This window comes from Cucurbita maxima, unplaced genomic scaffold, assembly GCF_002738345.1.
Source record: "Cucurbita maxima cultivar Rimu unplaced genomic scaffold, Cmax_1.0 Cma_Scf00033, whole genome shotgun sequence".
Taxonomy (NCBI): domain Eukaryota; kingdom Viridiplantae; phylum Streptophyta; class Magnoliopsida; order Cucurbitales; family Cucurbitaceae; genus Cucurbita; species Cucurbita maxima.
Window position 1 is genome coordinate 1,826,985 of NW_019272049.1, and position 25,456 is coordinate 1,852,440.

General features: G+C 34.2%; 1 protein-coding gene and 1 non-coding gene across 2 annotated transcripts; both read left to right on the forward strand.

Moving 5' to 3' along the window:
- The first annotated feature begins 877 nt into the window (after positions 1-877).
- TRNAF-GAA lies at positions 878-950 on the forward strand. The gene has a single exon. It is a non-coding gene; the product is annotated as a tRNA-Phe (tRNA).
- A 3,680-nt stretch (positions 951-4,630) lies between these two features.
- Positions 4,631-9,268, forward strand: LOC111467188 (calcium-dependent protein kinase 32-like). The gene is made up of 7 exons (XM_023111999.1): positions 4,631-5,436; positions 6,230-6,353; positions 6,448-6,591; positions 6,798-6,950; positions 7,028-7,311; positions 7,395-7,628; positions 8,775-9,268. Exons 1-7 carry the CDS (start codon positions 4,906-4,908, stop codon positions 8,931-8,933), a joined length of 1,629 nt encoding a protein of 542 aa, XP_022967767.1. The 5' UTR covers positions 4,631-4,905; the 3' UTR covers positions 8,934-9,268.
- Positions 9,269-25,456: the final 16,188 nt, after the last annotated feature.

The following is a 25,456-nucleotide window of genomic DNA, read 5'->3' on the forward strand; positions in this document are numbered from 1 at the left end:
AAATTCATGAGGTTTTTAAATTATCTAAGCTTCACTTTAATTTAAATATACAATTTTTTTTATACGGGTTATCGTGTTTGTTCCGCCTCTGATGAAGTGTAGAATAGTTAATATATTTAGTTCGATGGACGAAGAAATTTAACTTCTGACCTCTCTGTCGAGTCAAATTGAGATTTATAGAGATAGAGAATGTGGTGTTCCGACGAATACTCTCCAATGATAAAATCAGTTTTGGTTAACTATACGAGAGCAGATGCAAAAGGGTTTTTAGTATTTCTAACCCGATCAAGTTTTTTAAAAAAAAATAAGTAAAATAATTAAGAAGGAACTAACTATAACTAAATACTAAAATAGTTTAGGTTAGATTAGGCTTCTCTTAAACTATAAAAACTTCGTTAACCCCTCAGCAGAGGACTCAAAATCTTCCTGTTACCGGTTCAAATCCGCTATTGAAAATACGTCTAATGTGTCGGAAAGGAAATGGCCGGTATAGCTCAGTTAGTAGAGCAGAGGACTCAAAATCTTCCTGTTACCGGTTCAAATCCGCTATTGAAAATACGTCTAATGTGTCGGAAAGGAAATGGCCGGTATAGCTCAGTTAGTAGAGCAGGGGACTGAAAATCCTCGTATTACCGGTTCAAATCTGCTATTGACAATAAGGATAATGTGTCGGAAAGGAAATGGCCGGTATCACTCAGTTAGTAGAGCAGGGGACTGAAAATCCTCGTATTACCGGTTCAAATCTGCTATTGACAATAAGGATAATGTGTAGGAAAGGAAATGGCCGGTATAGCTCAGTTAGTAGAGCAGGGGACTGAAAATCCTCGTATTACCGGTTCAAATCTGGTATGAAAATAAGTCTAATGTGTCGGAAATGGCCGGGATAGCTCAGTTGGTAGAGCAGAGGACTGAAAATCCTCGTGTCACCAGTTCAAATCTGGTTCTTGGCACATCATGAATTTGTATGCGTATCTATTCTACAGATTCATTAATAAAATAGATTATGAAAAATACCGATACATCATGATGTCTGGAAATATNAGCAAGGGACTGAAAATCCTCGTATTACCGGTTCAAATCTGCTATTGACAATAAGGATAATGTGTCGGAAAGGAAATGGCCGGTATCACTCAGTTAGTAGAGCAGGGGACTGAAAATCCTCGTATTACCGGTTCAAATCTGCTATTGACAATAAGGATAATGTGTAGGAAAGGAAATGGCGGGTATCGCTCAGTTAGTAGAGCAGGGGACTGAAAATCCTCGTATTACCGGTTCAAATCTGGTATGAAAATAAGTCTAATGTGTCGGAAATGGTCGGGATAGCTCAGTTGGTAGAGCAGAGGACTGAAAATCCTTTTTTAAAAGTTTTTACAAAAATATCCTTACCATTAATATCATGTTCAAAGAATATTGATGAAATTTTAAAAATAACTTTTATTTTTAAAAAAAGTTTTTACGAAATTCATCCGTCTCTAAATTAATCTAACGTGAATACTACAGAAATAATAATTTTTTTATTAATAATAATAAGTTGAATTACAATAATGACGGTGAATACTACATAAATAAAACAACATCAGACGTAAATAAATTAGTTTAATTAACATAAAAAAGAATATATGTTGTTATCGAAATGAAACAAATAAAACTAAGATATTAAACCCATTAGAATTTAAAATGGGTTTCTCTGTCTTTGAAAATGAAACTAGAAAGTCTCTCTTTGAAGTCGGGCGAGGACGAGCATATTGAAGAGTTCAGTAGAAACAGGTATAGAAAATATAATTACCGTCCTCGACTTCATTTATCTAACAGGTAAAAATTTCTCTCCATTATTTTCCACATAAATCAAGAATCTCCGGCCCATTTGAAGTTGGTTGGAGACCCCGACCCCGACCCCGAGTTAAACAATGTTTTATTTTATTTTATTTTATTGAAGAATATTTAGGGCTCTAATTTGTATGTGTTTGTTGGGAAGGATAAGAGTAAGACAAGAAGTGGTTATTAGTTAATTACAAAGCCAATGATTACATAATCCAACATGTTTTAATGCATAATAAGTGTCTGTAACTAACAATTAAGAATCGTATCTATCTAAAAAAGGAAAGTACAGATTTTTATTGCATTCCAAACATTTAATACTAATTTTTCAATTTTAATTTTCAAAAATCTATATAAGGAATGAAAATAATTCTTTTTTTTTTTTTTCCTTTTTTTTTTTGTAATAATTGTAGTGTAAAATATTTATTTTTAGAGATTAATTTAGATTTATTATGGTAAATATTTTTATTTTTAATTGGATTTTAGTTTAAGTAAAATAAATTTGGAGTTTAATTTGAATTATAAGTTTAAGAGGAGAAAAAAAAAAAATTGGCTTCAGTCATAGCTTCACTAATCGATGTTTCAACCATTCACTAGTCGTATTCTGTACCTGAGTAGACCATAAACAGCTCATTCCAACTCTTCCCATAGTCTCAACTCCATTTCGGATCGTCTCGACATCTCTACCCTATTTTGGCTTTAAAATGCTTCGTTCTTTTGACCTATGAGAACCTTCATAGCCGTGATTGTCTCCTAGTTGACGAGCTTCTACCTTGACCAACACATTAATTGGCCACAAATCAAATTACACACTCCCTCTTTTTTATTATTAAAATAAATTTATTTATAAAAACGGTGTCATGGATTTAGACATTCAAAAAATTTGATTCGGATGAAAAGTAAACGTCAATAGAATAATGAAATTGAAGTAACAAGAATCTAAAAGAAACGCATACGCCCTGATCTAGCCTAAGGGTTACAGCTTAAATGAGAATGCAACCATCGTGAGTTTATTTTCATGGCTTGCACAGTTATGTCTTCATCCGTACATGAGTGTCTTACCTTTTCTAGAAAGAAAAAAAAGTAGCACGTAGATTAAATGTTTAAAAATATTCCGTGAGCAGCCCCATTGTTGGAGATAGGTAATACAATCACAAGCAAATATGGTAGAACCTATCTTTTCATAAAAATATCATTGTCTTGGGCTCTACTTTCCCGTCCAGGTAGGGTTGAAGGTGTAGAATTTCTCTACACAAAACTCATGCACGTGCACATGGACCCATTAGGCAGGGTCATATACGTACCTCTAGGTTTGACTATGGGTTAGCGCACACTCAACCATACACATGACATACAAAATTCATTAAGTCTTGTAGTTTCAAATCATGACATATACTTGTGATGCAAATCATACCTCCCTTCTCTTCATGACATAACCTTTCTATGAGACGTACATACATATATTGGACTTATCTTTCATGGTTAACATACATGACTTATCAATGTCCATAGGCATGGAGTGGATATGCTAACATAACATATGTAGTGTGATATGTGGAGGTTCATGCATCATATAAACACTAATATCATATCGTCATTCATGCAATATACAAGTCATCCAACCAAGTTTTTGGGCATCCAACAGTAAAACCACTTACTTCGTTAAGCTAAGCTGAAGTCACTATAGGTTGACATTGATAAGTCAAGTATGTTATTGGTTCACTACAGGTTGACATGGATAAGTCTTTGGGTTGGATTGAGTCGAATTTTTGGTAAACCAAAATTTTGGTTTGGCTCGCAGGTTGACATTTATTGATCGAGTCAACCCACCAAATAGAGTTACAACCAACTCTACCCTACTTTTTAAATATTATGAATATTTAACATTTGTAATCGATTTTAGCGATGCCCTATGGCTTGATAATGTTTAATATTTGATTTTTTAAAAGATTTTAATTATTAATGTTAAATAATTAAAAAAAATAACCTAATATCTAATCAGACCTAACCACCTAAAATAAATGGTTGGGTTCTTAACTCTATTTGAGTTATTCGGGTCATCAACTCAATCAATCCAAAATTTTGGATTGGTCCAAATATTTTTTTCAACTCAGCCCAACCGTGTACATTCCTCTTAGTCAATTAATTTTATCTTAAAAGTAGGAGACGAGTTAAAACCCTACAATAGTCAAGAACTTACCATATGAAAATCTCACAAGTTTACTAACATATCTCTTTGTTTTTGTAACAATGTTTTTTCACTTGGAGAACTCATTAGATTGTTGCGAGCTGAACGAATAGGACGTGCTTTGAAAGAAGCGATCTGAGCCGTATTATTGGAAATAACAAAAACATCTCTAAGTACTCAAAGTTTCATATCGAAAGCAAGTTTTCAAGAAACTGCTCAAGTTTTAGCTCCGCCCTCCGAAGTTGTATCGATTAGTTGAGAGGTCTGAAAGAAAACATTGTTCTAAGAGAAATGATACCTGTTGGTACCGGATTCAGAGAATTAACGCAACATTCGAGGCAACATAATAATATTCCTTCACAAACCCAAAAAAAAAAACATCTAGTAGGAAATGAGAGAGATTTTGTTGTGAGCAAACAAAATATATTTAATTGTACAAATAAACCAATAATAATAACAAATTTATCGACATATATTATCTATCCGAGGAAAAAATATAAATAACAAAATGGGACAAAATTTTGTTGGGAGGGAAGTGTCGAGGAAAGGGACATAAAATGAGTTTTTTGACTCTTTGAACTTTCCTTTAAAGAAAAAGGAAAACGGAAATGAATTCCATCCATGGTGGTGGCTTTCATTACACACGCCAATTTCTTCCGTTATAAACTCCCTTCTTTCCCATTCCTCCACTTTATCTCCTCAAAGCCAAAAACAACTACAAAAAACCCCTTCTCCTTCTTCTTCTTCGTCTTCTTCTTCCGATTTCCCCATACCCATCTCGATTTTCGCCTCCCCTTCATCAATTTCCCTCGAATTTTGCTTTAATTCGAATCCCGATCTTGAATCCCCCAATACCCATTTCGTGTTTTCGTTTATTTCTTCAAGATCGTCGTTCATTCATGGGGAATTGCTGCGCTACCCCACCTCGGGACCATGAGGACCTGAGAAAAGGAAAGAGGAAGAAGAAGCCGAATCCCTTTTCAATCGATTACGGCGTTAACCACTTAGCCGCCGGCAACGGCGGAAACGGCGGCAGCCATAAGCTCACCGTTTTGACCAACCCCACCGGCCGTGAAATCGGGCTTCAATACGAACTGGGTCACGAGCTTGGCCGTGGGGAGTTTGGAATAACGCATCTATGTACCGATAAGGTCACCGGAGAGAAGTTCGCTTGTAAATCGATTTCCAAGAAGAAGTTGAGAACCGCCGTGGATATTGAGGACGTGCGGCGGGAGGTTCAGATTATGAGGCATTTTCCGAAGCATCAGAACATTGTTAGCTTGAAGGATACGTTTGAAGATGATAGCGCTGTTCATTTGGTTATGGAGCTTTGTGAAGGGGGTGAGCTGTTTGATCGGATTGTGGCTCGTGGACACTACACGGAACGTGCTGCTGCTGTTGTTACAAAGACTATTGTTGAAGTTGTTCTGGTAATTGCTTAACTAAAAGCTTTGGATTCTTTGGATTTTCAGAGTTTTGAGCTGTTGTTTGTATGTTATGATAGCTGAGGTTCTATCCTGTTTAGATATCTTGTTCGTGTTCTATGTGACTGGTTTTGGATATGGATTATATGCTGTAGAGACTGAGAAATGATTAGCATAACTTAGAAACTTGAGGTTGGGTAGTTTGACTTAAGGCTCGTTCCCTCTTGAATCGGTGTGAGACTCCCAATCCATTCTCCTCAGAGGCCAGCTTCCTCGGTGGCACACCGCCGGGTGTCCATTCCTTTTGGGGTTCAGCCTCCTCTCTAGTACATCGCTTGGTATCTAACTCTGATACCATTTGTAATGGCCACGGCTAGTTAATATTGTCCTCTTTGGGCTTTCCCTCAAGGTTTTAAAATGCGTATGCTAGGGAGAGGTTTCCACATCCTTATAGAGAATGCTTCATTCCACTCTCCAACCGACGTGGGATCTCACAATCCACTCCTTTCGGGGCCCAGCATCCTCATAGCTACACCACCTGGTGTCCACCCCCTTCAAGGCTTAGCTTCCTCGCTAGCACATCACCTAGTGTCTGGTTCTAATACTATTTGTAACAGCCACTGCTAGTAGATATTGTCTTCTTTGAGCTTTCCCTTTTGAGTTTCCCTTTAAGGTTTGTAAAATGCATCAACATGAGGGAGGTTTCCACACCCTTATAAAGAATGTTTCGTTCTCCTCTTCAATTGATGTGGGATTTCACGATTATTCTTGTTACTTACTGCTTTTTCTTATGGTTCAGATGTGTCACAAGCATGGCGTTATGCATCGGGACCTTAAACCCGAAAACTTTTTGTTCGGAAACAAGAAGGAAAACGCACCGTTGAAGGCAATTGATTTTGGACTGTCAGTGTTCTTTAAACCTGGTATGCTCTCTGATCGTCCCTTTGCTTTCTCATTTGTAGCATATGGTTTCCCTTGTTCATGACTGAATCCACCAACCCGCTCGGGCTTCTTCAGGTGAAAGATTCAATGAGATCGTTGGAAGTCCGTATTACATGGCTCCTGAGGTTCTGAAACGAAACTATGGCCCAGAAGTAGATGTCTGGAGTGCTGGAGTTATACTCTACATTTTGCTTTGTGGCGTCCCTCCATTTTGGGCCGGTAAGTATTAAGTAGCATTTGTGCTGGTATGAGATCCCACGTCGATCGGAGAGGGAAACGAAGCATTGCTTATAAGGGTGTGGAAACCTCTCCTTAACAAATGCGTTTTAACCGTGAGGCTGACAGCGATACATAACAGGCCAAAGCGGACAATATCTGCTAGCGGTAGGCTTAAGCTCATTAAACTTGTTATTATCTCTATGCAGAAACTGAACAAGGAGTTGCACAAGCAATCATACGATCGGTTATTGATTTCAAAAGAGATCCTTGGCCTAAAGTTTCAGATAATGCAAAAGACCTAGTGAGAAAGATGCTCGATCCTGATCCAAACCGGCGACTAACTGCACAAGGAGTGCTCGGTAACGGCTCGACCTTTAAATGTACTCACTTTCTCTTGGAATCGGCCTTATAACATCGTTTTGATTGTAAAATGCAGATCATCCATGGCTACAAAATGTGAAGAAAGCTCCTAATATCTCCTTGGGAGAAACGGTGAAGGCAAGACTTAAGCAGTTCTCTGTGATGAACAAGCTGAAGAAAAGAGCTCTAAGGGTAATTGCCGAGCACTTGTCGGTCGAGGAAGTCGCCGGTATAAAAGAGGGATTCGATAAGATGGATACGAACAATAAAGGAAAGATTAACATAGACGAGTTACGAGTAGGTTTACATAATTTAGGCCATCAAATCGCTGATGCTGATCTTCAAATTCTGATGGAAGCTGTAAGTTCGAGTACATATTTTAACTTTTCGAGTTCACTTTCTTTCTCGATGTATGGAACTAATCTGTAGTTACGTTTTTACAGGGCGATGTAGACAAGGATGGTTATCTCGACTGTCGAGAATTCGTAGCGATTTCGGTTCATCTTAGGAGAATGGGCGACGACGAAGAGCATCTAAGAAAAGCCTTCGATTTCTTTGACCAAAACCGGAGTGGTTATATAGAAATTGAAGAACTACGAGATACCTTAGCCGATGAGATCGATGGAAATAGTGAAGAAGTGATTAACGCCATTATTAACGATGTCGACACGGATAAGGTCGGTAACGTCTTTCATTTAATATTTCAATTACTGCCTCGGTCCCCTATAAAACTTGTGGGAATAGGATTACTGATGAATATGTGGTAGGTCTAACTTTTCAGCCACCTTTATCATTTAATCTTTAATATTATTGAGTTTGAAAACTCGAGCGTTTTTATTGTTTGTTAACATCGGAAAATGATTGAAACGACAAATAGAAGAACTTTTTTCCATGGCACATGATTTTCGGTGTAACGGCCCAAGCTCACCGCTTATAGAAAATCATGTGCCATGAAAACCTCTCCTTAGCAGACGTGTTTTAAAAACCTTGAGGGGAAGCTCGAAAGGGAAAGCTCAAAGAGGACAATATCTACTAGCGGTGGGCTTGGGCTATTACAAATGGTATTAGAACTAGTCAGCGAGGACGTGGGCCCAAAGGGGAGGTGGATTGTGAGATCCCACATCGGTTGGAGAGGGGAACGAAGCATTCTGTAACGACCCAGATCCACCACGCGTTTGCTAGGGGAAGGTTTCCACACCCTTATAAATGGTGGTTTGTTCTCCTCCCCACCAATGTGGTGGTTTGTTCTCCTCCCTACCAATGTGGGATATCACAATCCACCCCCCTTCGAGGCCCAGCGTCCTTATTGGCACACCGCCTCGTGTCTTCCCCCCTTCGGGGTACAGCGAGAAGGTTGGCACATCGTCCGGTATCTGGCTCTAATACCATTTGTAAGGACCCAGATCCACCACTAGCAGATATTGTCCTCTTTAGGCTTTCCCTTTCGGGATTCCCCTCAAGGTTCTAAAACTCGTCTGCTAGGAGAAGGTTTCCACACCCTTATAAATGGTGGTTTGTTCTCCTCCTCTCCAATGTGGGACATCACACATTCTTACAAAAAAATGTGGAGACCTCTCCCTAACAGACATATTCTATAAACCTTGAGGGGAATCCGAAAAGGGAAAGTCGAATGAAGACAACATCTGCTAGCGGTGGGTTTGGGTTTGGGTTGTTACAACTTTAGCCCGTTACGTATTGCATCAGCCTCATCGTTCTAAAATGCGTCTATTATAAGATATGTTTTGTTTCCCTCTTTAAACGACATGGGATCATTCAGTATCTGTTCTTCCAATACTTCTCTACTAACTCAAGTATTTGTGCAGGACGGGCGAATAAGCTACGAGGAATTCGCAGCGATGATGAAGGCAGGCACAGATTGGCGGAAAGCGTCGAGACAGTATTCTCGAGAGCGGTTCAATAGCTTGAGTCTGAACTTGATGAGAGATGGATCATTGCAATCTAAACAAGGAGAAGATAGATGATCTCTTCACAAACAGGCCTAGATTGCTCAACAATCACTCATTCATTCAAAGGAGAACTTAAAAATCTTTGGGTTACTTCCATAATTCTTTGTTTCTTTCAATTTTCTTCTCCCTCTTCTGCTTCTTCTTTGTTCTTCAAAGGATATAAGAAGGTGGGAGTTTTGATGCATTTCTGGATTTTGTTGTCCTTTTGAATGTAAATATGTGAAACTTAGCACTTGAAGGAGAGTTTATCGTTCTTGTTTACGTTCTAAGTCTTACGTGACTATTTATGAGTAGAGATGTTCACGAGACAAGATAATGAAGCCCTTTCTCGTGGGTAATTTTTCCTTCGATGTTATTTCTATTAAAAGTATAGAACAATCTAATAATATTTTAATATAATCTTCCACGTAATTTCTAAAAACTCAAATTTCAATGTTACAACATAGTTTTTATTTATATATATATAGACAGAGATTTGGGCGAGGTCGCGAGGATAGGAATTGAAAATATAATTCACGTCCTCGTCCTTGGCCCCGTTTAGATAACAGGAAAAAATCTCTTCGTTCTCGACCGTGTTTAGGGTCCATATCCGCAAATTAAATGAACATATTTATTTACGAGGGTTTCGTCAATCCATAGCATCGAATCTAACTTTTAAATGATAGAAACTAAAATTTGGTCAAAAATTGTTGGGTTGAACTTTTTAAAAATCGAAACTTCGAGTTAGTTTGAGGGTTGACATTTTTTTAGTTGGTCCAACCCGACCAACCAGAAAATAGATCACAACCCAACCCAACCCTACCCTACTTTTAAGATTGTTTTGAAAATTAAGAATATTTGATGTTTGTTAACGTTTGCAATCGATGTTAGTGATATGTTGTGACTTGTGAATATTTGCGTTCTACGATATTTTAGTTATTAATATAATATGTACGGTGAATAAGCATGATTTTTATTTTTAAAAAATAAATAAATAAAATTTAAAGACTTCACAACCTAACTCAACCCAAAAATTGGTTGGGTTAGGATGTTAACACTATTCGGGTCACTCGGTTCACTAACCCAACTGACTCAAAATTTTAGATTGGTCCAAAAGATTTCTCTAACCTAATTTTTGTACACTTCTACTTAGAGTTTCTTCTCAATAGCTTTGAGATTTGTTGCAGAAGGAAACCGAGTTTCTCAAATAATGTGGAAATAGGATGGTTTAATGATCGTTCTTATTGTTAAAAAAATTATTTGGTCTAATCATAGGTGCTCACCTCCCCGATGACCTTCCAATTGTAGAAGTATGATCTTTGGCAAGCAATAAGCACTTAGATAATACAATTCGAGTGTACCATCCTCTTTCTCATTTCGAGAAAATGATGCGGGAAGAAAAGGAAACAACAAAGGGATCCAAATCGGACTTAAATGGGAATGACATGAAAAATCTTTTTCAAAACCTAGCGTTTAAGGCACTACGACGATATACGAGAGGAATGGAGGGGAACATCTGTTTATGATATAGTGAAAGAAAAGTCTTCTCATTTCCTGACCTCTTCGTTCTATCAAATTCATTCACTTCAAGGCTAATTTTGAATGCCGCGTAACATCATCTTCAACCAACCTCCACCGCTACACTAAATAGCTGCAACTATTCGCTTACTAAAATATTGACTTAGGGGAGCGTGAAACTAAGAAAAAGAGATGTGTCTAAAGTGACCTTAAATTGGCCCAAATTTGTGGACTACAGATGACCCAATTTTTAAGAAAACAATGCTAACCGGTCTGAGAAAATATTAATAAATCTTAAGTTTCGTAAAATATTAAGATTTTACGATCCTATTTTCTTTACGTGCTTACAACGGGTATTTTTGAAACAAATTACTAACCGTTTCTTTTTTTTTAATTAAATTTTTTTTTTAAGTTTAAAGTATTTTTGAGACAAAATACAAAGTTTAAAATTAAGAAGTATTCTTATTAATTTAGTTTATTAACAAATCTAACCCGTGTATCAAAACCATTTAAAGTTTAATTGTAACATTCATGTATCAATAGTATATCATAATTGAAATTCATTTGAAGTATAACACTATTATATCGATAATGTATTATATTTGTGTTTGTAGGATAGACATGCTAAAATGACCTATTGAAAGGACGATGTACGTGTGAACATTGAGAACAAACATGTTGAAAGGACCTTATTGGGACGTGCACACTCACACTCACATGTGTGAACAAGTGTTGGTATAGGTAACATGTGTTCACACTTGTCGGTATAGGTAATATTTGTTCAGATGCATACTCTAAATGTTTCCAACATGTGCCTAGAAACAGTGAGGACACACACGTTGAAATGATATTTATTAGTCTTCAATCTTATAAGCGAGAAGTAGACAATCTGACCATATGGCACGGATGTAATGAAATTTAGGAACCATCCGTTGCCAAATCTAAATTTTGAATCTTGATCCAAATTCTAGGCATGAGTCCTTACAATGGTATCAAAGTGACACATTTCCCAGTAAGCACGAACCAAGACGTAAGTTGGTAGACATGTGACACTCGAGTAAATAAAAGGTACATAAATAAACTAAAACCACATCTGAATAAGAACGATCCAGAAAGACTTAAGTGCATCTTTCTCTCCAGTGGCATAGGAACTTCAGCAATTTTATATTGAGTGGTCTCCAAAGAATTTTTCTAAACCCTAACGTTCGATTATGTCTTTTTTTTTATTATTATTATTCTAACATAAAATTTCTACCCGTGAAAATGAACCCAAACTCATCCATATTTAAGGCTAAGAACATCAAATATATTGGCATTATCAATAATCATGAATCATGCAATTATTTAAATAAGTTCACGATAAACATGATATATCAGCATCGTTCTAAACTAAATCCAAACATCTCAAGAAATCCGAAAAACAAAAACTCCGAGTCATTGAATCAAATATTTATTTATTTATTTATTCGTGAGGATTTTTTTTTTTTTTTTTTTTTTAATCTAATCTTGAAGATCCATGAACATGAACTCCTCCAAAAATAATAATAATAATAAAATGAAAATATCTTGGGTGTTAGAATTATTGAGATGATATACTTAATGTAATGGAATGGAGGTACATCATGTGCCATGTGTCATGTCATGCGAGGAAGAAAATGACACAACCAATTAATTATAAAATTCTTAAAAAATGTTTTAATAATATTTATAAATTTTTTAAAAAAAATTCAAAATATATTTAAAAAATTATATTTATAAATTTTTTTAAAAAAATTCAAAATATATTTAAAAAAATTATAAAATAATAAAAATAAACCGATGAAACGAAAGACAAAGAGGGCCGACATTTTAAATATGGAGCCCCACGTGTCGATAGATTATTGAACAGAATTTATTTATTTTTTGTCTCTTTCTATTTTAATTATTTTAATGTACGAAGGATTTGCTTTTCTTTTACCAATTTTGTAAATTTAAATTTAAATTAAATAATTATTTATAAAATATTAAAAAATATTAATAATTTTAAATATGTTAAATTATATCTTAATAAAATATTTGTATGTTTTAGCACTTTTGTTGATAAAATTTATAATTAAATAATTAAATAATTAAATGTAAGAAAATAAATTGATGTAATCATAAGTTATTATTTAATATAATTAAATTAATTAATTACTTCATCGATTCAAATTAAAACAAATAAATTTTCTTACATTAAAAGTAATATATGTTAAACCATTTAATTTAATTACTAAAAATTGAAATAATAAAAAAAAATTATATTAAATAGTCAACATAATAGAAAATTTAATATATTTATATTTAATCATTAATCAAGTTTCATGGTCTTCAACGCGATGTGGCCGTCACCTGTAAATGGGTGTCTTGCCTTTAATTGAAATATCAGAATAGCACAAGGCTCGAGTATTTTAATATTTATATCTTTAAAACTTACAAAATGATGAGACCTATCATTTAAAATCGTCTTTCTCTTGGCAAATTGGATGTGTAGTATTTCTCTACACATTGACCCACACGTGCGAGCATGAGCCCACCAGGCGAGTTCGCACACCCCCTAGACCTATTGGTTAGACAAGCTTCTCTGGGTTGTCACGGTCATGCTCGAAAGTGCGATTGTAACACTGGACACCCAAAAGGAACATGATGATCATTTTAGTCTCATAGTGTACATGTCAGTTCTCATAATAAAGGGGAAGTATCTTTATGCACGTGAACATACAATTATGCATAAGATCCCCATATTTTTTATCGTGTTGTAATAAATCATGTAAGACAACCCACATTCTTTCATCACGAATTACACTCGGTAATATGAATACATAACCTCTTATAAAATTCTTTCATTCATAACATAACTTTCGGATCATGACATAGGGATTGTGCGTCATAGATTTCTTTATTTCAAAACATATCATAGCATGTCATAACATATCAGGACCTAACATAACATGTCATAGTACATTATGACATGTCATAACCTAACATAGCTAGTCGTAACATAACATGACATTTAATTTGTACCATAATACTATTTGGCATATCATATAGCGACACATAAATAACATCACATATCAAGGCGTATCACAAATGACACTTATAAGTCATTAGGCACGTGTCATCATACATAAAATAATTCTTCCAACCAAATTGATAGTAGAGCCACTTACTTGGTTGGTCTAGGCTGAAGCTACTACGACCCCTTAATATTAGCTTAACGCTGCTCTCCACCTTTGAAAAACTTATCACGAACTCATTATAAAACTCATAAAATAACGATTTTTATTTGTAGCATTTGTTCACCACCCATTTTCTTTGGTTTCCAACACACTTACGAGATCCCATCAACTTTTAATAGTGAAAAAGCTCACAAAAGAAAAGGTCGGTGACCAAACTTAAAAACAAAAAGAACGTTGCTATTAAATGGAAACTTAACAAATAACGATTCAAATGCCGAAGAAGAAAGCATACTCAATTCCTTCCATTGAATAAGGCATAACGTAGTTTTCTTCACTGAGGTCATCCTGATAACATGAATATGATTGAACACTTAAAAATTTCCTTACAGAAGATCGGGATATCGAGATGTGTGCTCTATTTCAATCCAAGCCAAGAATATGCTTTATCAACACAACCAAACACTAGATGATAAAGTGTTACTATTGATGCATTGAGATAGAGATATGAGTTTTGTGAATCTTCTTCTTGTTTGAGCATTGCTTTATTGGATGTGAAGAAGAGCCAATGATGGAAGATCGTACGGTCACTATCAGATCATCATGTTCCACACTTTTGTGATCAAGATCATCATGGCCCTCACCCTAGTGGGAAATTGTCTTTTTTTAATGATTGTGGTTCAAAGATAGTCCAATAAGAGCTACTTGGAAATTGATTCATGAACCATACCATGATTCTATCCCATTAGAGTTTATTAGTTTATTTTTTAATAAATACACACAAGGACATGGAAGGACGGGGTGTGCCGATATTGCGTTCCAGCTCATGTATCAGAGGTTAAATTATGATTCACTATCTGGAACGTATATTGTAAATGGTTTAGCATGGACATGGGAGAGTTTAATGCTTGGGAGAACTCGGATGGATGGATGTTTAGAATGTCCCAAGGAGATGATCGACACATGGGTTAGTTCCCAGCGGATGACCGAGATTTAGGATGACATCATGATGCATGAGTTGTATTGTTGGGAACCGAGATGACAATGAGATGCAACGTTGTTGTGTCATATATATATATATATATATATATATGAACACGTTAGTAAAAAATTGTGTTATCCATTAATTAGAGAGACTAAACATGACTCGAGTATAAAAGGGAGGTTCCTTGGTTTCCTAAGTTAGAACAATTACTTCCTCTCATCATACTTGATTGGTTTGAAGTCAGTCGGAGAATACGTTTCCTAACGACTCTAAGCCGACTTTTTAGCTCATTTGGCTTTGGTCTAATACACTCCGACTCTTTCCTATTAGTTTCAACACTTTGAAAACGTTTAAGGTTAGTATAACTACTTTTAGCTAGTTAAAAAAAAAAAATTATGCAAAATTAGGTAAGTCAATAGATAGCGGCATTAAGCTAGCATCAAATGGTCGTAGTAACTCTGACCTAGGCTAATTAAGTAAGTGACTCCACTATTAGCTTGGTTGGAAGAATTGATTTATGTATAATGACACATGTCCAGTGGCCCTGCACATATCATAAAATGTCATGTTATGTTATGAGATATCATGATATATCATAGTATGTTTGTTACGTTATGACATGTTATGATATACTTTGAAATAAGGAAATTTATGATACACTGCCCTCTTTGTCATGATTTGAAATGTATGTTATAAAAGAAATGATTTTATAGAATTTTATGTACGCATATTACCGAGTATAAAATGTGATGAAAGAATAGGATTGTCTTGCATGATTTATTATGCCACGATTGTCCGTCTAACCTATAAATTTCCTACTCATTCATGATTTATTTTTCCGTCAAAATAATTTCTATTTTATTAAAACATAATGACACCGAGCCCTTATTGCAGCTGGGGCTACTGAATCCGCTGCTAGAATTATCAGAATTTCAATAATACTCTTAAATTTTTTAGGAAAAATATTAATATTTTATTTTTAAAATACCATTAAATTTTTAAAAAAATTCTTATCATTAATATAAAATAAATTGTGTCCTTTCAAGTTAGTGGGAATAATTGAATGGATAGAATTAATGAAGGCTAGTTGCGTAATTTCACTACAAAATAAATAAATACAAATAATAATTGAAAAACCAAAGAATTTAATTTTCTAAATTTTATAAATAAAAGATCAAATATTTAAAAATAATCATTCAAATTTTTGTCATTATATTTTCATCAACATCCACTTTTTTTTTTTTTTATTAAATTGATGTTACTTAAAGTTATATAATAGCCACTAATAATAATAGAAATAAAAAAAAAATGTTGAAGAAAATGTTTTATATTTATATATGCGAGAAATTATATTTATTTATTTATATATGAAATCTCACATCAATTGGAGAAGGTAACGGTATCGATTTGAAAGGGGAACGAGTGCCCGAGAACATTGAGCTCCGAAAGGAGTAGATTGTGAGATCGCATATCGATTGAAGAGGAGAACGAAGCATTTTTTATAACGTTGTGGAAATCTCTTTCTAGCAGACGCGTTTTAAAATTCTTGAGAGGAAACCCGAGAGTGAAAGTCTAAAAAAGACAATATCTGTTATTGGTGAGCTTGAATTATTATCGGGATGAAAAATTGATCACGAGAATATAGAAATGAAAGGCAATGGAAAATAGAGAGGCTTCCCATTTGTGTAAAGATGCTTTGTTTTTGTACCAATATGAAATAAAATAAGCATATGACTATCATTTTTTGTAATAAAGATGCCTCGTCAATTATTGGTAGTATAAAATAACACTAAGATGAAATGGAATCTCGATATGTCGTTTTTATATTTTTTGTTTCGATAGAGTACCGTTTTTGCTAACTGTCAATTTTTATCGATCTTCAATTTCAAATACCTAAATATTTAATTAGGTCTATCGAACAAAATCATCTTTTGAAACATCTCTAACAGCCTAAACCCACCGCTAGTAGATATTGTCGTCTTTGGGCTTTCCCTCGTAATTTTAAGACGCTTCCACTAGAGATCTTCATCGATGTGGGATCTCACAATCTAACCCCCTTGGGGCCGGCGTCTGATTTTAATACCATTTGTAACAGTCCAAGCTCACCACTAGCAAATATTGTCTTCTTTGGGTTTTCCCTCAAGATTTTAAAACGTGCTCGCTAGGGATAGGTTTTCACACCCTTGTAAGGAATTTTGGTTTCTCTCCCTACTCAACTGATGTGAGATCTCATAGTTATGTTCACTTAAGTTAATAAGCACTCAACTCGGGTTGACTCATTCTTATAAGCTCTCAAGTCTTTTATTTTTCTTGTTACTACGAGAAATGAGTATCAGATATGAATTCTCAACTTTAAAAGAACGAGTACATGTCAATTACTGTTGAGTTATTGTAACAACTCCAGTCCACCGCTAGTACATAATATCCTTTTTCGGCTTCCCTTCTAGGTTTTTTATCGAAGTTTTAAAACGCGTATACTAAGAAGATGTTTTCACCCCTCTCCAACTAATGTGAGATCTAACAATCCAACCCCCTTGGGGCCAACGTCCTCATTCGCACACCGCCCAGTGTCTAACTCTGATACCATTTGTAACAACTTAAGCCCACCGTTAGCAATATATTTCGAAAGAGGTTTTCACATCCTTATAAGAAATGTTTTGTTCCCCTTCGAGACTAATGTGGAATCTCATAGTTATGTTCACGGGAGTCAATAAGCACTCAAATTTATAAGTTGATACATATAAGTGGAGCAAGGAATAAACTTTTTGACGAAGAATAAACTTTTTCTACCGTATAATTGTGTTTATTATTGTAACAATAAAAGATTATTTAAAGTTAATGATAGCATATCAAAAATATTGAAACGTCAAATAATGGTTAATAGATCGAAGTATTAAGAAATTGACTTACGATCGAATTTTTTAAAAGTAATCGATTCGGAATAAATTAAAAACAAATTAATTTGAATGATTTGGACCTCAATTTTCATCACAACCACTAGCTTTTGTCAATCTAAAAAGAAATTAGATAGACTAAAAGAAAAGCAAACGTGGCAGTGCCCACGTGGCAAAACAAAGGAGGTGCCACGTGGAATATATTTATTATAAGGAACAAACAAAATTAATGCCTAGATTCCCAAAATGATGAATCCATGGCCACTAGACGGAAAACACTATGATTTTGTTTGTTGTCAGATCTGACAAGGAAAGTGATGACGTGGCGTTTGTTTCTCTTTCTCTCTCTACTGACGTGGCTTCAACTTGACGGCACGTAATTAATTAATTGTTTTATTATTTTAATTTTTTCGAAAAATATAGGAAACTGTCAAAACCTAACCACCCAACGTGGGTTGGGCTGTCTTCCTTTTTGCATTTTACCTTAAAGGGGGTAGGGATCTGCTGCGGCCGTACCTATACTAAACCCTCATGTGTTTTCTTTTTCAATTACTTTTTTTTTTATTAAATTAATTCCAAAATTAGGTAATATTTCTTTGTACCTAATTTCTAAAGGAACGAATCTTTTGTAAAAATATTCATTTAAAATAATTTCATTAAATAATGTCGTGAACTTATAGTTTGTGTAAGCAATGCAAAAATAAAATAAAAAATTAAAATAATGCTCCAGACTAACCTAAGATCAACAAAATAGAAATGCAACTACACTACATATGTCCCGTGGTCTCTGATGCGACGATACCGTTAACCATAACTGAGTGTTNGACGAACACGACTCTCCACAATCGAACAAATTATTCCCTAAATTACCATGATCAAAGCACGAACAAAGCACGCCTCCCCTTAATCGAGGCTCGACTCCTTTGGAGTCTTAGTCATTTTTGACTGACTTCGTACCTTCGAGGAGTTCTTTTTGGAGTCCTTTATTCGACATTCGAGGATTTGTCAATCTATTGGCACAGCTCTGATACCATGTGATTTGTCAATCTATTGGCACAGCTAAGTTTAGGGCATGGCTCTGATACCATGTTAGACGAACACGACTCTCCACAATGGTATGATATTGTCCACTTTGAGCATAAGCTCTCATGGCTTTGCTTTGGGCTTCCCAAAAGGTCTCATACCAATGGAGAGTGTATTCTTAGATTATAAACCCATGAACATTCCCTAAATTAACCGAGGTGGGACTTTCATCATCCAACACCTCCCCTCGAACAAAGCACGCCTCCCCTTAATCGAGGCTCGACTCCTTTGGAGTCTTAGTCATTTTTGACTGCCTTCGTACCTTCGAGGAGGCTTGACTCCTTTTGGAGTCCTTTGTTCGACATTTAAGGATTTGCCAATCTATTGACACGGCTAAGTTTAGGGCATGGCTCTGATACCATGTTAGACGAACACGACTCTCCACAATGGTATGATATTGTCCACTTTGAGCATAAGCTCTCATGGCTTTGCTTTGGGCTTCCCAAAAGGTCTCATACCAATNGAGGCTCGACTCCTTTGGAGTCTTAGTCATTTTTGACTGCCTTCGTACCTTCGAGGAGTTCTTTTTGGAGTCCTTTATTCGACATTCGAGGATTTGTCAATCTATTGGCACAGCTAAGTTTAGGGCATGGCTCTGATACCAAGTTAGACGAACACGACTCTCCACAATGGTATGATATTGTCCACTTTGAGCATAAGCTCTCATGGCTTTGCTTTGGGCTTCCCAAAAGGTCTCATACCAATGAAGTTAGTATTCCCCACTTATAAACCCATGATCATTCCCTAAATTACCCGATGTGGGACTTTCATCATCGAACACTGAGAAGCCCAACGAAACCCACGACCTACGTACGCGATTAAACTAAGGTAAAAATGTTTTTATATATTATCACAAACAAATATGACAAATTAATTATTATTTAAGTATATCACACGAAAAAATAGTGTCATTACGTTCCCACGCAAGCCCAAAATCATGTGTTGTTTTATGATATTTGTTTATTAATTTTAAAACAAATAACCGAAATCAATACATACTTAGCTGACTAATCGGCGAAATAAACGAAACTAAATTAAAATTGAGAGATGCCTAATTTTGTCTTATGTTCGTATTGACTATTGAGTTCTCGGGTTTCTCAACGAGGTTTTTGTTTTTCTTGAGAAATTAAACTTATTTAAAATCATAATAGAAAATTTAGATTCTTTTATTCTTCACGTGCCTTTTGGCTATTTAGTTCCGGTACAATATGATCACATTACTTACTCATTGTTCTTGTTCCTATGATTGAGCGATCGAAAATGGTCGGTTTAATTCTTAAAAGTTTTTCTTAATAACGTAAACGGTTCGTTTATTAACTTAATTTTTTATTTTATATTATTGTTTCATAAATATTCATTCACTACGACATTTTTTTTAATATATTTTGTAAAATTGAGATCTCGACGTTTTTATGAATATCGACTCGGACGATTCCAATTGGCTACCTAGGTTTGAGTGAATTAAGGATGATTAAACAACAAAGATTCTAACATTAATTAAGTACAATGTTATGTGATTATGTATTAAATAATGAAATGATTGATTAATTGAATTTAATTTTCCAAAATCAAACTTTTTTTTAGACAAGTTTAATTTATGAACAAACCTGTCTAGAAATATATATATTTTTATAGAGATATTATTAATTATAAAAATGTTTATATGATCGGACAACTCGACTCGACCCTACTTGTAAAAACATTAAAAATGTTTAAGGTTTGTAACCGACGATACGTTGTGTTATAAATGTTTTATATTTAAATTTTATGAGATTTTAATTATTAATATAACATGTATCGTAGAGAAAGTACGATTTCTTTTAAATAATTAAAAAAGTCTGATAGCCCAACTCAACTCAACTCGAGTTGGTTATATTATATTACGTTAGATTGTGAACTATGTTTAGGTTGTTTGTGGAGTTGGTTATATTATATTACGTTAGATTGTGAACTATATTTACCTAACCCACGTACACCCTAATTAAATAGACACGGTAAAAAAAATACTCTCAATTTTTTTTTAAAAATAACGTTAGATTGTGAACTATATTTACCTAACCCACGTACACCCTAATTAAATAGGCACCGTAAAAAAAATACTCTCAATTTTTTTTTAAAAATTCCTGCTTATCCAATATGTAAGATGAACACGACTCTCCACAATGGTATGATATTGTCCCCTTTGATCATTCCCTCATTCCCTAAATTAGGGGAGGTGGGACTTTCATCATTCAACACCTCCCCTTGAATAAAGCACGCCTCCCCTTAATCGAGGCTCGATCATTCGATCATTCCATAAATTAGCCGATGTGGGACTTTCATCATTCAACACCTCCCCTCGAATAAAGCACGCCTCCCCCTAATCGAGGCTCGACTCGACTCCTTTGGAGTCTTAGTCAGTAATTGTTCGACATTCGAGGATTTGTCAATCTATTGACACAGCTAAGTTTAGGGCATGGCTCTGATACCTCAATCTATTGACACAGCTAAGTTTAGGGCATGGCTCTGATACCATGTTAGACGAATACGACTCTCCATAATGGTATGATATTGTCCACTTTGAGCATAAAGTCTTATGACTTTGCTTTGGGCTTCCTAAAAAACCTCATACCAATAGAGTTAGTATTCCTCACTTATAAACCCATGATCATTCTCTAAATTAGCCGATGTGGGACTTTCATCATCCAACACGATATACATGTTACCTTAATAACTAAAATTTTATAAAGTTGAAATATCAAATATTCACTGTTTATAACATATCACTAATATCAGTTACAAATGTCACAAGAAAATTCAACTCAATCTGAATCGAAAAAAATCTTAATTCAACGAGTTTGATAGACCATATTAATCAGATTTCTCCGTCATTTTAATACGAGATAAATTAAAAAAAATTATGAGAGGTTTGATACTAATATTATAATTGAACCTTAATAATTAGCATTATTTAAGTCAAACATAAAAAGAAAATTTTGAACAAATGGCATGAGAGTGATTGTATGACGTGGCATGGTCATGCCAGGCGGCCAGGCGAAGCCATAAGCGAAATTGAAGTAAATATCTGACGTTACATGACACGTGTCAAACATACTTTAAGCCTACCCATTATTTGTGGGTCCCACTGGTATAAGTTCAAGACAAATTTCGCTTTGTCAAAGGTGCTGAGGTGGCTAACAACCTGTGAGTGACCAGTCCGTGTGCGTAATTTAATAAATGATCCACGTCAACGTGAATAGATTTTCCCCTTTTTTTTTTTTTTTTTTTTTTTTTTTTTTTTTTTTTTTTTTGATAAAAGATTTTTTTCCCTTAAAAATAATNTTTTTTTTTTTTTTTTTTTTTTTTTTTTTTTTTTTTATTTGGATAAAAGATTTTTTTCCCTTAAAAATAATAATAAAAGTTGTAACACAATTACTTTCGATTTAATATCTATACCAACAGAGTACACATTTCCTTTCGATAGCTCAATAACAGAAACTTCATAGTTAAAAACGTGCTTTAGACCTATTTGTGATCTAAAAATTTTCATATGTTACATGTGAATGAGAACAAAACATGTCGGAATGCTTTTTCTACCCGACCCATTTTGTCTTTTCATTTTTTATACCCGGCCCTCAGTTGTCTGTCTCGTGGTTTTAAAACAAGTCTACTAGGGAGATATTTTCACATTGTTATAAAACAATGTTTCGTTCCCTTCTCCAATCGATGTGGGATCCATCCTCCTTCATACTTTCTCAAATGCACGATAAACTATTATGATACGTAAGTAGAGTATTTATGGGTTTGATTAGAACTTACGTTTGTTAGATTCATTTCAACCGATAAAATTTTCATTTATTTGACTTAACCCAACTTAAATTGCACGAGTTTAATTGGGTTGATTGAATTTTTTCGGTTATCGAGTTTCTTTTAATACTCCTACATCTGTGTAAATAACAGGTATATAAATGAAAATGATTCTAAGAATACGATGATTAAGAAACACTTAATGAAACATTTGAACAATTTTATGTTCGGTGACCTATCGAGAATTTTCTGAGGAAGCATGTGAGTTACGGTAACAAATGTTATAATTTAATTATAAAAAATAAAATATAGGGAGAAAAAAAAAGGAAAATAATATTTTTAATTAAATACACAATTTTATTTTATTTTTTAAAATAGAATCCATAATAAATAACATTTATCTGAAAAAGGAAAATAATAATAATAATAATAAATTATTTTGAATGGTGGGAAGGGAATGATGAAGCATATATGTATTAAGGATAATGATAAATTACAAATTGTATAATTAAAGCTAAATCAAATTGAATGGAAATGAATGAAATAAGGAAATAAAGAATATATAAATGCTCTTTTAATTTAATTTTATTATATAGTTTTTTTTTTTAAAAAAATCTTAACAAATATGTGAATTGGAATCCAATCAAGCATTTGTATTCTATATTAAAGATAATATAAACTCACAATAAAGCATATAATATGAAAGTTTTCTAATGTTGCCATTAAGGCCTTGTCACATTTATTGATTTGACATAGACTAAACAATTTTTATGATTTATAATTTGGTATACCTACATATTTTAACATATTTTTAAATATAATTATAAAAATATTAAAGTGTTCGAAACTCGATGATCTGAAACATTGAGTTAGGTTGGATTGGTTGATGTGATGTCCCACGTTGGTTGGGGTGGAGAACAAACCACTATTTATATGGGTATGGAAATCTTTCCGTGGCAGACGCGTTTTAAAGCCTTGAGGGGTAGCGTGAAAGGAAAAGCCCAAAGAGAACAATATCTACTAGCAGTGGATCTGGGGCGTTATAGATGATAGCTAAGCTAGACACCCGACTATGTGTTAGCCTTCTCGCTGTGGGTGGATTTGGGGGCGGTCTTACATCGATGGGAGGAAGGAAAGAGTGTTAGCGAGGACGCTGGGCCCCGAAGAGGGGTGGATTGTGATATTCCACATTGGTTGGGGAGAAGAACAAACCACCATTTATAAGAAGGGTGTGGAAACCTTCCCCTTCCCCTCCCCTGGCAAACACGTTTTAAAGCCTTGAATGAAAGCCCAAAAAGAACAAAGGATGTTGGGCCTGAAGGGGGTGGATTGTGATGTCCCATATTGGTTGAGGGGAAGAACAAACCACAATTTTTCCCCTTCCCTTGGCAGACACGTTTTAAAGCCTTGAATGAAAGCCCAAAGAGGACAATATCAGTGGATCAGGGGTGGGTTGAACCGAACCAACTTGATATTCATGATATCATTCAACCTTTTGCTAATGTATTTTACCTGTGTTTGTCGGTAACTTTTCATACACTCGAATGAAAAAAAAAACTTGGTTGATAAATTTCAGTAAGCGGCTAACTCCAGTATTAACTTGGTTCATGAATTTAATGAAATATGAATGGGGATCAGGGGTGGGTTGAACCGAACCAACTTGATATTCATGATATCATTCAACCTTTTGCTAATGTATTTTACCTGTGTTTGTCGGTAACTTTTCATACACTCGAATGAAAAAAAAAACTTGGTTGATAAATTTCAGTAAGCGGCTAACTCCAGTATTAACTTGGTTCATGAATTTAATGAAATATGAATGACATGCATCGAGATACCTCCCGGCTCCAATAGCGTGAGTCTACGAGAATTCAATTTTTAATTTTATGAAAATATTGTCTACTTTGAAAGTAAGCTCTCATGACTTTGCTTTGGGCTTCCCAAAAGGCCTCACACCAATGAAGTTGGTATTCCTCACTTATAAACCCATGATCATTTCCTAAATTAGCCGATGTGGGACTTTCATCATCCAACAGTAAGAATTTTTTTTCGACGTTTTTTTTTAAAGTTTAATAGTATTATTAAAATTTTAAAAGTACTGAGATATTAAAAAAACTCGATGATTTTGAAAAACCTAATCAACCCAACGTAAGTGGTACGGTTTGAGTTAGGTTGGGTTGAGTTCAAATAAATGAAAGTTTTATTAATTAAGTTGGTTTATGAGTTTCGGTTAAACCTAACTAACCCGAATTTATTGTTAATGTTTTAAAAGTACAAAATTATGTATACATATATTTATTTAAATTAAATTAAATTAAATTTATTATTAATTTTTAGTATTTTATTATTTGATAATTCTTAAAAAAAAATGTCTAAAAAAAATTATGAATAATTACGTTATGTCTAAAAAAAATGTCTCAATTCAACCAAACTTGTTCGGTTAAAATGGAATCACGGCCGAGTCAAAAGTACAAAAGCCAGCTAAAAGATATATATTTATATATATTTTTTTAAATATTAAAGACAGAGAAAAATAGGTTAATATTAATAATAATTAATTTTAATTATTGATTATAATTATTAACTAATTTTTAGAAATTAATTGAAATTAGAACCACCAATTTGGAATGTGGTTCTACCAACTTTAGATTCAATTGAATAATATATTTTATGTACTTAATCCGAATATTTCAAATATTTAAATATTATGTACTCAATTTATATATATATATATATATATATATATATAATTTAATAACGGCACGATCTTAAAGATATAATATGTACCATGTAATTAATAAAGACAAAATATGTTGGAAAGACATGTTGGTCCGTGGTTGAATTGAATTTCGGGTTAGTTAGATTAGTAACTCGACAACTCAACTCAATTCATTAGTAAAGACAAAATATACGGGAAAGATTCAGTCGTGGTTGAATTGAATTTCGGGTTAGTTAGATTAGTAACTCGATCACTCAACTCAATTCAACCCAATTCGAAAATATATAAAACATTCCAAATCACAACGTATCATTAACATTGGTTATAAACGTCAAATATTATTAATATTCATAAAATTAAACTAGGGTTCCCTATTTTCT